Source organism: Plecotus auritus (assembly GCF_963455305.1).
Source record: "Plecotus auritus genome assembly, chromosome: 7".
Lineage (NCBI taxonomy): Eukaryota > Metazoa > Chordata > Mammalia > Chiroptera > Vespertilionidae > Plecotus > Plecotus auritus.
Genome location: NC_137774.1, coordinates 60,960,830 through 60,973,817, shown reverse-complemented (window position 1 = coordinate 60,973,817; position 12,988 = coordinate 60,960,830). Strand labels below are relative to the sequence as shown.

At 40.1% G+C, this 12,988-nt stretch overlaps 1 protein-coding gene across 1 annotated transcript in view; it reads right to left on the bottom strand.

Moving 5' to 3' along the window:
- The window catches only part of LOC308252652 (phospholipid-transporting ATPase ABCA3-like), a gene marked incomplete at both ends in the record, with an annotated part of 430,835 nt that overhangs the window by 163,519 nt on the left and 254,328 nt on the right, over positions 1–12,988 (bottom strand). Inside the window, one exon of the mRNA XM_080677417.1 lies at positions 1,321–1,492. Coding sequence (XP_080533543.1) covers positions 1,321–1,492 — 172 coding nt within the window. The remainder of the gene's footprint in view (positions 1–1,320; positions 1,493–12,988) is intronic.

The window sequence follows — 12,988 nt, the reverse complement described above, 5'->3', positions numbered from 1 at the left end:
TTTGTCTCTGCATTTGGTTGCTTCCTGAGTTTACCTCCAGGCCAATTGGCTGTGAGGTCCACCTGTGTCTCCAGTGGAAGAGCTGCTGTGCAGGAGACACCCTTATAGGGCAGGACTTGCTTCAGTGGGGCTTTGGTGCTCACTGAGTCTGCCCCTTGGGTGTGTCACTTATGGGTGTGAAGAGTTGTAATCTGGTATGGTCTCACACTGACCACTGGGTACACTGGCTCTTGGATCCCCAAGGAGGTGCAAAGTCAGCCACTGCCTGGGGCTACCCAGCAGGAGCTACAGAGAGATTTGTAGATTCCTCCTCTTTGTATCAGGTTTGGAAGTACCCAGACGAGGCCCAGATGTGAAGCAAGGCAGACTGCTGCAGTGCTGTCCTTTGCCTTCTTTAGATTTGGGGCTCCCTGACATTTTGTCAGCTGCAATTTGACAGGTTTTAGGCTGAGAAAGGACAGGACATTCATATGCAAAAGCCACTGCACACAGCTTGGGTGGGGTTGTAAATTGGGTGGGGTGTCAGGGAGTCTCCAGGGCAGAGCAAACAGCAATGGCTGCCAGTCAGTCCTGCACCGGAGAGGTCCGACTGCTGCTGCACGCACCTCCGTCTGGAAGAAAGCTGCCCCGATGCCAGACAGTCCAGTTTCTCCCCATATGTGCCTGGGTCCCCCAATTCTCGCCCAGCACTGGAGCTCAGAGCACACAGGAGCTTGTATCCCCCTCCTGACTAAAAAGTGGCACACCTGGGTGCCAGCCCGCTCTGCACCTCCACAAGTCCAGGCCTCCACACCTCCTACCAGTCTCAGTGCTCTTTCTTCTTTATTTTTCTAGTTGTAGTTCTTCCACTTTGCCAGTTTTCCCGCAGTTCTGGATGATAGTTGTTATGTATTTTAGTTGTAATTTTGATATGGTTGTGGGAGGCAGCAAGTACCAGTGTTTACCTAAACTGCCATCTTGGTTCTCTCTTTTCTAGGTTTTAATACACAAACTATGATTCATAGTGAAAAAAATACCCCTAATCTGATCAACCAGTATCATCTGATCACAACTGTCATAAATCTTGAGTTTTGTGTTAGATCTGAACAAGGAAAATTTATGAGAAAATGAATGAGTACTTTTCAAAGTGATTCTGAAAAATATCAATAGTGAGAGTAGCAGCTGTCTTTTCTTTAGAACATATTTCTCCTGCATCAGGATATCATATCTGTCTAGGTCTTCTATGGCTAACCTTCAAACATCTTTTAAGTTCATATTTAAAATTGTACATCTTAAACCCAAACCAAACTTACTGTTTAAATTATTAGTAAATGTGCTCACCCCAGTGTTAAATTCAATGGCAGCAATTTCATTCAGTCTGGAGAAAACTGGTGTGTTACAGTTTCTGGGCATAATCCTATTCTGCTTCATGTCTTGCCTTTTTCTTTGGCCTTCCAAGGAAGAGGATAGGGTGGGTAGAATATCCACTTGGGAATTTGCCAGTTTATTGACCCTACATACACACAAGTACACAGAAAAAGCACAAAACATTTTATTTTAACAAGAGCCTTAAACTATATTATTTTGGGGAATGTCAAAGAAAGTTCCAAATGGGGACCCTCCTTCCTCATTCTCACTGACTGTCGGAATATTGTTTTGAGGCAGCATGGTAACAGGGGTTCCCAGTAAACCGGCCAGAGGGATAACAGCAATTCACGGCAGAATTCCAATAATTCTGAGGAAATGTGTTATCATGAGAAAAATATTTGAATATATTCTATGTTGCATTAAGATGAATTTATACAAGTTAAAGAACTTACATTTCATGAAAGATAGTAACTCTCCTTTGAGGCTTACAATGTTATGTATTTTATGAAATTATGGGGACATAGGCTAGCAGATATATATTTTTTTAAGTTCTTACGTTTCCTACTACTGCCTATGTTTAAAGCAGGGTCTTTGGGTATAGATATTTGAGAATAATAAAGAGATATACATAAGTAATTACAATCTGAGAGGAAAGTACTAAATAGAATAATAGAAAAATATATATCACAGTATACTGAGAGACAGGAAAAATTACACTAAAGTGATAAAACACTTGGTAAGAAATACATGATTTAAAAGATGTATTTTTCTAAGCCATACAACTATCAAGGTAATTTAAATTTCCCCATTAGCATTTGTATGGAATACAACATTAATCATTCTGAATTATGACCTTCCCAGTAATGAGTAGATTGATGACTTCTGTAGCCTTTAAAGATCACATATGTATATTAAAACCCTGCTTTAAAACATCCCTGCAGGGTTGTCTTTTGTTTGATACTAAAAGTCTTGAGGATTTATGCTTTCTAAAATAATCATTTAATATTTTTCTTTGTCATCTGAAGTTTTTAATTCTTCATATTATAATCAATGGCAATAAATTTCCATTAGGAAGCCATCAGATAATATAAATAAGTGGAAGAAAAAAATCCTTAATACCTAGAGAGAATCCTGATGAGATATTTTCCAAACAAATGTATAAACAGGCAAAAACATACACAAACACATACACATTCTCTTAAAGGTGGCATCCAAATTTTATTTCATCCATTTACATAATTACCAATATATTTGGGTTTATATCTAACATCTTGTTTCCTTCTATTTATCTTTTTTATTTTTTAGCTTTATTGAAGTATGACTGACATATGCAAATTATATATGTATTTATGGTATAGAACATGATGTTTTGGTATGTGTATACATTGTGAAATCTTTACCACAGTCAAGTTAATTAACACATTCATCACCTCACAGAGTTACTTTTGACTTTTGGGTGAAACAAATACTTGTGATCTACTGTCTTAGAAAATTTCAAATTTACAATTATTATTAAATATAGTTACCATACTGTACTGTGGAGACCTGTATTCTCTAGAACTTACTCATCTTATATCTGAAAGTTTGTACCTTTTGACCAACATTTCAATAACCAGACACGCTGAGAGGAGTGAACATGGGGAGACAAAGAAACAGCCCCCATATGAAGAAAAGGAGGAATCACTAGAAAAGGAAGTAAATGAAATGGAGGCAAGCAATTTGTCAGAGAAAGAATCCAGAGCAATGATTGTAAGGATGCTGAAAAGGATGGAAGACAAATTCAACAATATATGTAAGAACCAAGAGGAAATGAAGAACCAAGAAGAAATGAAGAATGACGTCACTGCAATAAATAACACAATAGAAAGCATCAACAGTAGACTAGAAGAAGTGGAGGACCAAATCAGTGAGCTACAGGACAAGGTAGGAATATATAGCCAGGCAGAGCAGCAACTAGAAAAAAACCTTAAAAAACAGGAGGAGAGCCTAAGGGAACTTTGGGACAATCCTATATAATAAAAGAGTAATATGCAAATTAACCATCACTCTGCTACACCCACCAGCCACGCCCACCAGCCAATCAGAAGCAAATATGCAAATAAACCCAACCAAGATGGCTACCACCACAGAGAGCAGGAGGGAGTCTTGCGTTACCCAGGCAATGAAGGAAGCCAAGCTTTCTGGCTGCCCTTGCCAGCCTAGGCCTCCACTCAAGGCCACAAAGTTTCAATGATAGAAGATATATAAAACCAAACATAAAATGGCGGCAGCCAAGGAGCTGGAAAGAGCAGGAGGCTAGGGTTGCCTGCGGCGATGGAGGAAGCCAAGCTTCTGCAGCCCTGGCCTGCCCAGGCTTCCATTTAAGGGTACAAAGTTTCAGTTATAGAAGATACTTAAATCCCCCAAAAAATAGCTGCTGCCACCGAGCAAGCAGAAGGCTTGGCTCTGCTCCAGGTTATAAAGTTTCAATTGTAGAAGATAAATAAACCCCAGATACCAGGGCCTCCACTTGGGTTGCGAGGGGGTGTGGCCGGCCTGCAAACCACCACAGGCCCCTCACACAGGCTGTCTCATGCTCCAAGGGAACTTCAACCCTGATCTGGGACACCCTTCAGGGCAAACCAGCTGGCCCCCACCCATGCACCAGGCCTCTATCCTATCTAATAAAAGAGTAATATGCAAATTGACCATCACTCCAACACACAAGATGGCTGCCCCCATGTGGTCAAAGATCCTGCCCCCAAGTGGACACAAGATGGCCACCACAAGATGGCCAGCAGGGGAGGGCAGTTGGGAGGGACCAGGCCTGCAAGGGAGGGCAGTTGGGGGAGATCAAGCCTGCAGGGGAGGGCAGTTAGGGGTGACCAAGCCAGCAGAGGAGGGAAGTTGGGGCGATCAGGCCTGCAGGGAAGGGCAGTTGGGAGGGACCCAGGCTTGCAGGGGAGGGCAGTTAGGGGTGACCAGGCCTGCAGAGGAGGGCAGTTAGGGGAAAACAGACTGGCAGGGGAGCAGTTAGGCATCAATCAGGCTGGCAGGGGAGTGGTTAGGGGGTGATCAGGCTGGCAGGCAGAAGCGGTTAGGGGCAATCAGGAAGGCAGGCAGGCGAGCAGTTGGGAGCCAGCAGTCCTGGATTGTGAGAGGGATGTCCCAGATTGGAGAGGGTGCAGGCTGGGCTGAGGGACACCCCCCCCCATGCATGAATTTCGTGCACTGGGCCTCTAGTATGAAACAAAACAACATTTGCATAATAAGGGTACCAGAAGGAGAGGAAACTGAGCAAGAAATAGAAAACCTGTTTGAAGAAATAATGACATAAAACTTCCCAGATATTGGCAAGAAAAAAAACTCATACAAGTCCAAGAAGCTCACAGAGTCCCAAATAAGATGAACCCCAAAAGACCGACACCAAGACACATTATAATTAAACTGGCAAACACCAATGACAAAGTAAGAATCTTAAAGGCTGCCAGAGAGAGACAGAAAGTTATCTAGAAAGGATCCCCCATCAGAATATCAAAAGATTTCTCAACAGAAACACATCAGGCCAGAAGGAAATGGAGTGAAATATACGAAGTCATGCAGCGCAAGGGTCTGAATCCAAGAATACTGTACCCAGCAAGGCTATCAATCAAAGTTGAGGGTGAAATCAGGAGCTTCACAGACAAAAAAGAACTAAGGGAGTTTATTGCCACCAAACCAGCAATGCAATAAATGCTAAAAGGTATGCTGTAAAAAGAAGATATAGGAATGGAAGAAGGAACACAGGCATAAAGAATAAAATTGGCGACAAACAAGTATTTATCAATAATAACTTTATTTATTTTCTTTTTTTATTAAGGTATTATATGTGTACGTATCTTACCATTGCCCCCCCCCACCCCACTCCCAAACATGCCTTCACCCCCCAATGTTTTGCATCCGTTGGTTACTCTTATATGCATGCATGTAAGTCCTTCAGTTGATCTCTTATGTCCCCCACCTCTCCCTAACCTTACCGCTGTAATTTGACAGTCTGTTTGATGCTTTACTGCCTCTGTATCTATCTTTTTGTTCATCAGTTTATAATGTTTTTCATTATCCCCAAATGAGTGAGATCATGTGGTATTTTTCTTTCATTGACTGGCTTATTTCACTTAGCATAATGTTCTCTAATTCCATCCAGGTGCCTACAAATGGTAATAATTCCTTCTTTTTTATGGCAGCATAATATTCCATTGTGTAGATGTATCATAGTTTTCTGATCCAGTCATCTGCTGACAGGCACCTAGGCTGATTCCAAATCTTAGCTATTGTAAATTGTGCTGCTATGAACATAGGGGTGCATATATCTTTTCTGATTGGTGTTTCTGGTTTCTTAGGATATATTCCTAGGAGTGGGATTACTGGGTCAAATGGGAGTTCCATTTTCAGTTTTTTGAGGAAACTCCATACTGTTCTCCACAGTGGCTGCACCAGTCTGCATTTCCACCAGCAGTGCACTAGGGTGCCTTTTTCTCCGCATCCTTGCCAATACTTGTCGTTCATTGATTTGTTGATGATAGCCATTCTGACAGGTGTGAGATGGTATTGCATTGTCATTTTGATTTGCATCTCTCGGATAATTAGTGACTTTGAGCATGTTTTCATGTGTCTCTTGGCCTTCCTTCTGTCTTCTTTTGAAAAGATTCTATTTAGATCCGTTGCCCATTTTTTTAATTGGATCATTTATCTTCCTTTTATTAAGTTGTATAAGCTGCCTGTAGATGTTGGAGATTAAACCTTTATCAGTGATAACATTTGCAAATATGTTCTCCCATACAGTGGGCTTTCTTGTTTTGTTGATGGTTTCTTTTGCTGTGCAAAAGCTTTTTATTTTGATGTTTATTTGTTTAATAAATGTTTATTTGTCCCATTTGTTTATTTTCTCTTTGGCTTCCGTTGCACTAGGGGCAGTATCAGTGAAAAAGTTATTTCGGCATATGTCTGAGATTTTGCTGCCTGTGGATTCCTCTAGTATTTTTATGGTTTCCCGTCTTATATTTAAGTCCTGTATCCATTTTGAGTTTATTTTTATGTATGGTGTAAGTTGGTGATCTAGTTTCATTTTTTTGCATGTATCTGTCCAATTTTCCCAACACCATTTATTGAAGAGACTGTCTTGACTCCATTGTATGTTCATGCCTCCTTGTCAAATATTAATTGCGCATAGTGGTTTGGGTCGATATCTGGATTCTCTATTCTATTCCATTGATCTATATGTCTGTTCTTGTGCCAGTACCAGGCTGTTTTGAGAACAGTGGCTTTGTAATACAGCTTGAAATCTGGTTTTGAGATCCCTCCTACTTTATTATTCTTTCTCAGGATTGCTGTGGCTATTCGGGGTCTTTTTTTATTCCAGATGAATTTTTGGAGAGTTCTTTCTAGGTCTGTAAAACATGCCGTTGGTATTTTAATGGGGGAGTGCATTGAATCTATAGATTGCTTTGGGTAGTATGGACATTTTAAAGATGCTGATTCTACCAATCCATGAACATGATATGTTCTTCCATCTGTTTACATCTTCCTCTATCTTTTTTTTCAGTGTCCTGTAGTTTTCCGCGTATAGGTCTTTTACCTCCTTGGTTAGGTTTATTCCTAAGTATCTTAATTTTTTTTGGTACGATGGTAAATGGGATTGCTTTTTAAGTCTCTCTTTCTGTAAGTTCACTATTGGTGTATAAAATGCCATAGATTTCTTGGCGTTAATTTTGTATCCTGCTACATTGCTGAATTCATTTATTAAGTCTGTTAGTTTTTTTTTTTTTGATGGAGTCTTTCGGGTATTTTATGTACAATATCATGTCATCTGCAAATAAGGACAGCTTTACTTCTTCTTTTCCAATTTGGATGCCTTTTATTTCTTCTTCTTGTCTAATTGCAATGGCTAATACTTCCAGTACTATGTCAAACAGGAGTGGTGAGAGTGGGCATCCCTGTCTTGTTCATGTTCTTAGGGGAAATGGTATTAGTTTTTGCCCATTGAGTATGATGTTGGCTGTGGGTTTGTCACATAGGGCTTTTATTATGTTGAGGTATGATCCTTCTATTCCCACCTTGTTGAGAGTTTTTATCAAGAAAGGGTGTTGGATTTTGTCAAATGCTTTTTCTGCATCAATTGATTTGACTATGTGATTTTTATCTCTCAATTTGTTTATGTGATATATCACATTTATTGATTTGCGGATATTGTACCATCCTTGCATTCCTGGGATAAACCTTACTTGGTCATGGTGTATGATTTTTCTGATGTACTGCTGGATCTGATTTGCTAGAATTTTGTTGAGGATTTTGGCATCTACATTCATGAGGGATATTGGCCTGTAATTCTCCTTCATTGTGTTGTCTTTATCTGGTTTTGGTATTAGGTTGATGCTGGCTTCATAGAAGGAGCTTGGAAGTGTTCCTTCATCTTGAATTTTTTGGAATTGTCTGAGGAGGATAGGTTTTAGTTCTTCCTTGAATGTTTGGTAAAACTCTCCTGTGAAGCTGTCTGGCTCCGGGCTTTTGTTTGCTGGAAGCTCTTTGATGACTGCTTCAATTTCTTCCATAGTTACTGGCATATTGAGCTGTTTAGATTCTTCCTGATTGAGATTTGGAAGGTTATATTTTTCTAGGAATATGTCCATTTCCTCCAGGTTGTCCAGTTTGTTGGAATAGGGTTTTTTGTAGTATTTTTTAACAATCCTTTGTATTTCGGCGGGATCTGTTGTTATTTCACCTCTTTCATTTCTGATTTTGTTTATTTGGGTCCTCTCTCTTTGCTTCTTGGTAAGCCTGGCTAGAGGTTCATCAATCTTGTTTATCCTTTCGAAGAACCAGCTCTTGGTTTTGTTGATCTTTTGTATTGTTTCTTTTGTCTCTATGTCTTTTATCTCCACTCTGATCTTTATTATTTCTTTCATTCTGCTTACACTGGGCTTTTCTTGTTGCTCTTTTTCTAACTCTTTGAGTTGTAGGGTTAGGTAATTTATTACCATTGTTTCTTGTTTTTTTGCAGTAGGCTTGTAGAGCTATGAACTGCCCTCTCAAGATTGCTTTTGCTGTGTCCCATAGATTTTGGATTGTTGTGTTTTCATTGTCATTTGTTGCCAAGATGTTTTTTATTTCTTCCTTGATCTCTCTGGTAACCCAGTCAATGTTTAATAGCATGCTGTTTAGTCTCCATGTGTTTGATTTCTTTGGGTTGTTTTTATTGTAGTTGATTTCCAGTTTTATGCCACTGTGGTCTGAGAAGATGCTTGATATGATTTCTATCTTCTTGAATTTGAAGAGACTTTGCCTATGTCCCAACATATGGTCTATCTTTGAAAATGTCCCATGTGCACTTGAAAAGAATGTATATTCCATGGCTTTTGGTGAAATGTTCTAAAGATGTCAATTAATTCCATCTGATCTAGTGAGTCATTTAGGATTGATGTTTCTTTGCTTATTTTTTGTTTAGAGGATTTGTCCAATGGTGATAGTGGGGTATTAAAGTCTCCTACTATGATTGTATTGCTGTCAATCTCTCCCTTGATATCCTCCAGGAGTTTTTTTTTATGTATTTGGGTGCTGCTGTATTGGGTGCATATATGTTTACCAGAGTTATTTCTTCTTGTTGCATTGCTCCCTTTAGTATTATGAAGTGGCCTTCCTTATCTCTTGTTATGTCCTTCACTTTGAGATCTAATTTGTCAGATATAAGTATTGCTACCCCAGCTTTCTTTTTCATTTCCATTTGCCTGAAAAACCTTTTTCCATCCCTTCACCCTCAGTCTGTGTGCGTCTCTTTGTCTAAGTGGGTTTCTTGTAGACAGCAGATATATGGGTCTTGTTTTCTTATCCAAGCCGTTACCATGTGTCTTTTGATTGGGGCATTTAATCCATTTACATTTAAAGTTATTATTGATAGGTACTTATTTGTCACCATTTTTAATCTTTACCCCTGTGTTCCTTCTTCACTTCCTATTTCTTTTTTTTTTTTTTACAGCAGACCCTTTTGCATTTCTTGCATTGCTGGTTTTGTGGTAATAAATTCCCTTAGTCCTTTTTTGTCTGTGAAGCTCCTGATTTCACCTTCAATTTTGATTGATAGCCTTGCTGGGTACAGTATTCTTGGATTCAGACCCTTCCTTTGCATGACTTTGTATATTTCATTCCATTCCCTTCTGGCCTGATGAGTTTCTGTTGAGAAATCAGTTGCTAGTCTGATGGGGGTTCCTTTGTATGTAACTTTCTGTCTCTCTCTTGCCGCTTTTAAGATTCTTACTTTGTCGTTGGTGTTTGCCAATTTAATTATAATGTGCCTTGGCATTGGTCTTTTGGGATTCATTTTGCTTGTGACTCTGTGAGCTTCTTGGATTTGTGTGGGGTTTTTCTTCCCTATATCAGGGAAATTTTCTCTCATTATTTCTTCAAACAGGTTTTCTATTCCTTGCTCAGCTTCCTTTCCTTCTGGAACCCCTATTATGCAGATGTTGTTTTGTTTCGTGTTGTCCCAAAGTTCCCTTAGGCTCTCCTCCTGCCTTTTAATTTTTTTTCTAGAAGTTGCTCTACTTGGGTATTTTTTCCCATCTTGTCTTCTAGCTCACTGATGTGGTCCTCTGCTTCTTCTAGTCTACTTTTGATGCTTTCTATTGAGTTCTTTACAGCAGCGATGTCATTTTTCATTTCTTCTTGGTTCTTCTTCATTTCCTCTTGGTTCTTGCTCATATTGTCAAATTTGTCTTCCATTCTTTTCAGCCACCTTATGACCATTTCTCTGAATTTTTTCTCTGGAAGGTTGCTTGCCTCCATTTCGTTTATTTCCTTTTCTGGTGATGCCTGCTTTTCTTTCATATGAGGGCTGTTTCTTTGTCTCCCTATGGTCTCTCTTCTCTGGATGTCTGGTTATGTAGTTCTCTCTCTCCTGCATTGATTTAAAGGCACAGAATACAGCACTACCAGGTACAACACACAAGGCACTGAACAGAAATGTATTCATGATATTAATAACCTCCAATAAAGGTGACCACCAGAGAAAGGCAAATTTGGGGATAGGAGAGAAAGAAGAAGAGGGAAAATAAAGAAAGGAAAAAAAAAGAGTGTCAAAATGAAATTGGGAAAAGGAAAAAAAAGAAAAAGTAAGAGAGACAAGAAAGAGACTAAGAGAGAAAGGGGAACAAACTATATATATGGGGATAAAACACCAATAGAACAATCACTAATCCCAGCAAATGCCAGCAACAAATACCTGGGGATTAATACAAACTACAACACCAACTAATATTGAGTGAGGCAAGGGAAAACAGAAGCACAAAACAAACAAAAAAATAAACAAACAAAAGAAGAATAAGCAAAACAATCTCACAAAAAAGCATAAAAATTTGATATAATCAACATTCAAGCAAACAACAACAAAAGGACAGAGAGAAAAACAATTTTTTGGATAGTTAAGACAGCGAAGAGAGAGGTGTGTATGGACTTGGAGCAGGGGATTAGAGATTAGATATGTAAATAGTGTGAAATTTTAATAAGGGTTAAACGGAAAGAATAGGGAAAATCTAAAGCAGGAAAGGGGTAAGATAAACAGGACACCGAAATGGGGAAGGTTAGGAAGAGAGTGATGGCATAAAGGTAGAGTTGAGATAGAGTAAAACGATGCTAAAGGAAAGATGAAAATAGAATGTAGAACACTAATCCCAAAATAAAATGAAGAGAAAATAAAATGACACTTTAAAAAAAAAAGATACAACAGCAGTAGTAATAATACGGATTGAAAATAAAAATGTAATAATTATAAAGGTAAAATCAAGTGAGGAAAAAAGAAAAAAATTAGTTTCTTGAGTAAAAGATGCAAAAAATGAAAATAAAAAAATAAAAAAAATAAAAAATAAAAATAAAATGTGGAGTAGTGAAGGTCATTCACTTCCTCTGTTGTTCTGTTTGGCATGCCTGTTTCTCAGTCCGGACAGTATTGCAGTTCCCTGTGTTCCACTGCTATTCAGTGTTGTAAGCCAGTCCTGATTTTAAGCAGGCGGTGTGTCTTAATTTCTCGTATTCCTTTATTTTTGATTACACAAGAGTCAATTTGTGATTCAGCCCCTGGGTGGCGGTGTTTCTGGATTGACTTCCGGGTCTATCTATGGCCTCTCTAGGCAGTGTTAGAGCCTTCTTTCCCTGTGGCACTCACTACCGGTTTGTGGGAGTGGGCTGCCTCAGAGCTGGCTCTCCGATGGTCACTCCCCGCTCCGATCCCCAGGTTCCAGAAAAACACTTTCCCTTGCAGTCTCCCAGGGTGTCCCCAACTGGGTGATCCTATGTATTGGGCTTAGTAATCAGAAGCAAGGATTTGAAGAGGAAAAAGCCCAAGTGTGCCAACTCCGGGGCTGCGCGCAAGTCTAAGCAGCCGGCACACCTTTGAAATTCTTAGGGTGTCCCTGCGTGTCAGATCAAAATGGGTTGCTTTTTAGAGATCCCTTCTGTTAGCAGCTCTGAGGACCCCCTTCCACATTCACGGATCACGCCAGCCCCAACAGCCACGGATTTTTCTAGGCACAGACTTCCCTGGTCCTCCAGCTCCCGCAAAACGCGCGTTCCTCTCTCCCGCTGGGACCAGAGACCTCACCTTATCCCAGGCAAAACCTGACCTTTCCGTGGTGGAGTGTAGAGCTCCTCTGAATCTGTGTGTTTGCGCCAATTGGGGACTGGTGTTTTGGGGCTCGCAGCTGTTCTGTGCGTGTCGCATTTGTGGATTCTCAGGCTTCCGATAAGCTCCATTTTCCCGTTCAAGATGGCGCAAACTCCTCGTCAGAGCCCGTAGCACTGGGAGGGGACCCAGCCGCAGTGGGGGCTGCCAGGTCAGGGGAACCCCGTCTAGCAGTCCCCCACCTTCTTCTGGAGTTTAGCTGTCCCTTAACTTGCCAACAAACACTCCTCGTGCGACCCTCAGCTGTTCTTTCTTTCTGCTCCGGGACAAGGCTCGGAACACGTCTGTCTATTCTGCTGCCATTTTTCCTCCCCCTCTGAGGCTTTTACTGGACTATCATCAATAATAACTTTAAATGTAAGTGGATTAAATGCCCCGTTCAAAAGACCTAGGGTAACTGAATGGATAAGAAAACCTGACCCATATATCTGCTCTCTATAGTAGACCCACATCATAACAAAGGACTCACACAGACTGATGGTGAAGGGATGGAAAGGTTTTTCAGGCGAATGGAAATGAAAAAATAGCTGGGGTAGCAATACTTATATCTGACATATTAGAACTCAAAGTGAAGGCCATAACAAGGGATAAGGAAGGCCACTTCATAGTATTAAAGAGAGCAATTCAACAAGAAGATATAACTCTGGTAAACATATATGCACCCAATGCAGGAGCACCCAAATACATAAAAAACTTCTGGAGGATATTAAGGGAGAGATTGACAGCAATACAGTCATAGTAGGGGACTTTAATACCCCATTAACACCACTGGGTAAATCCTCTAAACAAAAAATCAGCAAAGAAACATCAATCCTAAATGACTCACTAGATCAGATGGAATTAATTGACATCTTTAGAACATTTCACCCAAAAGCCATGGAATATACATTCTTTTCAAGTGCACATGGGACATGTCCAAAGATAGACTACATATTGGGGCACAAACAAAGTCTCTTC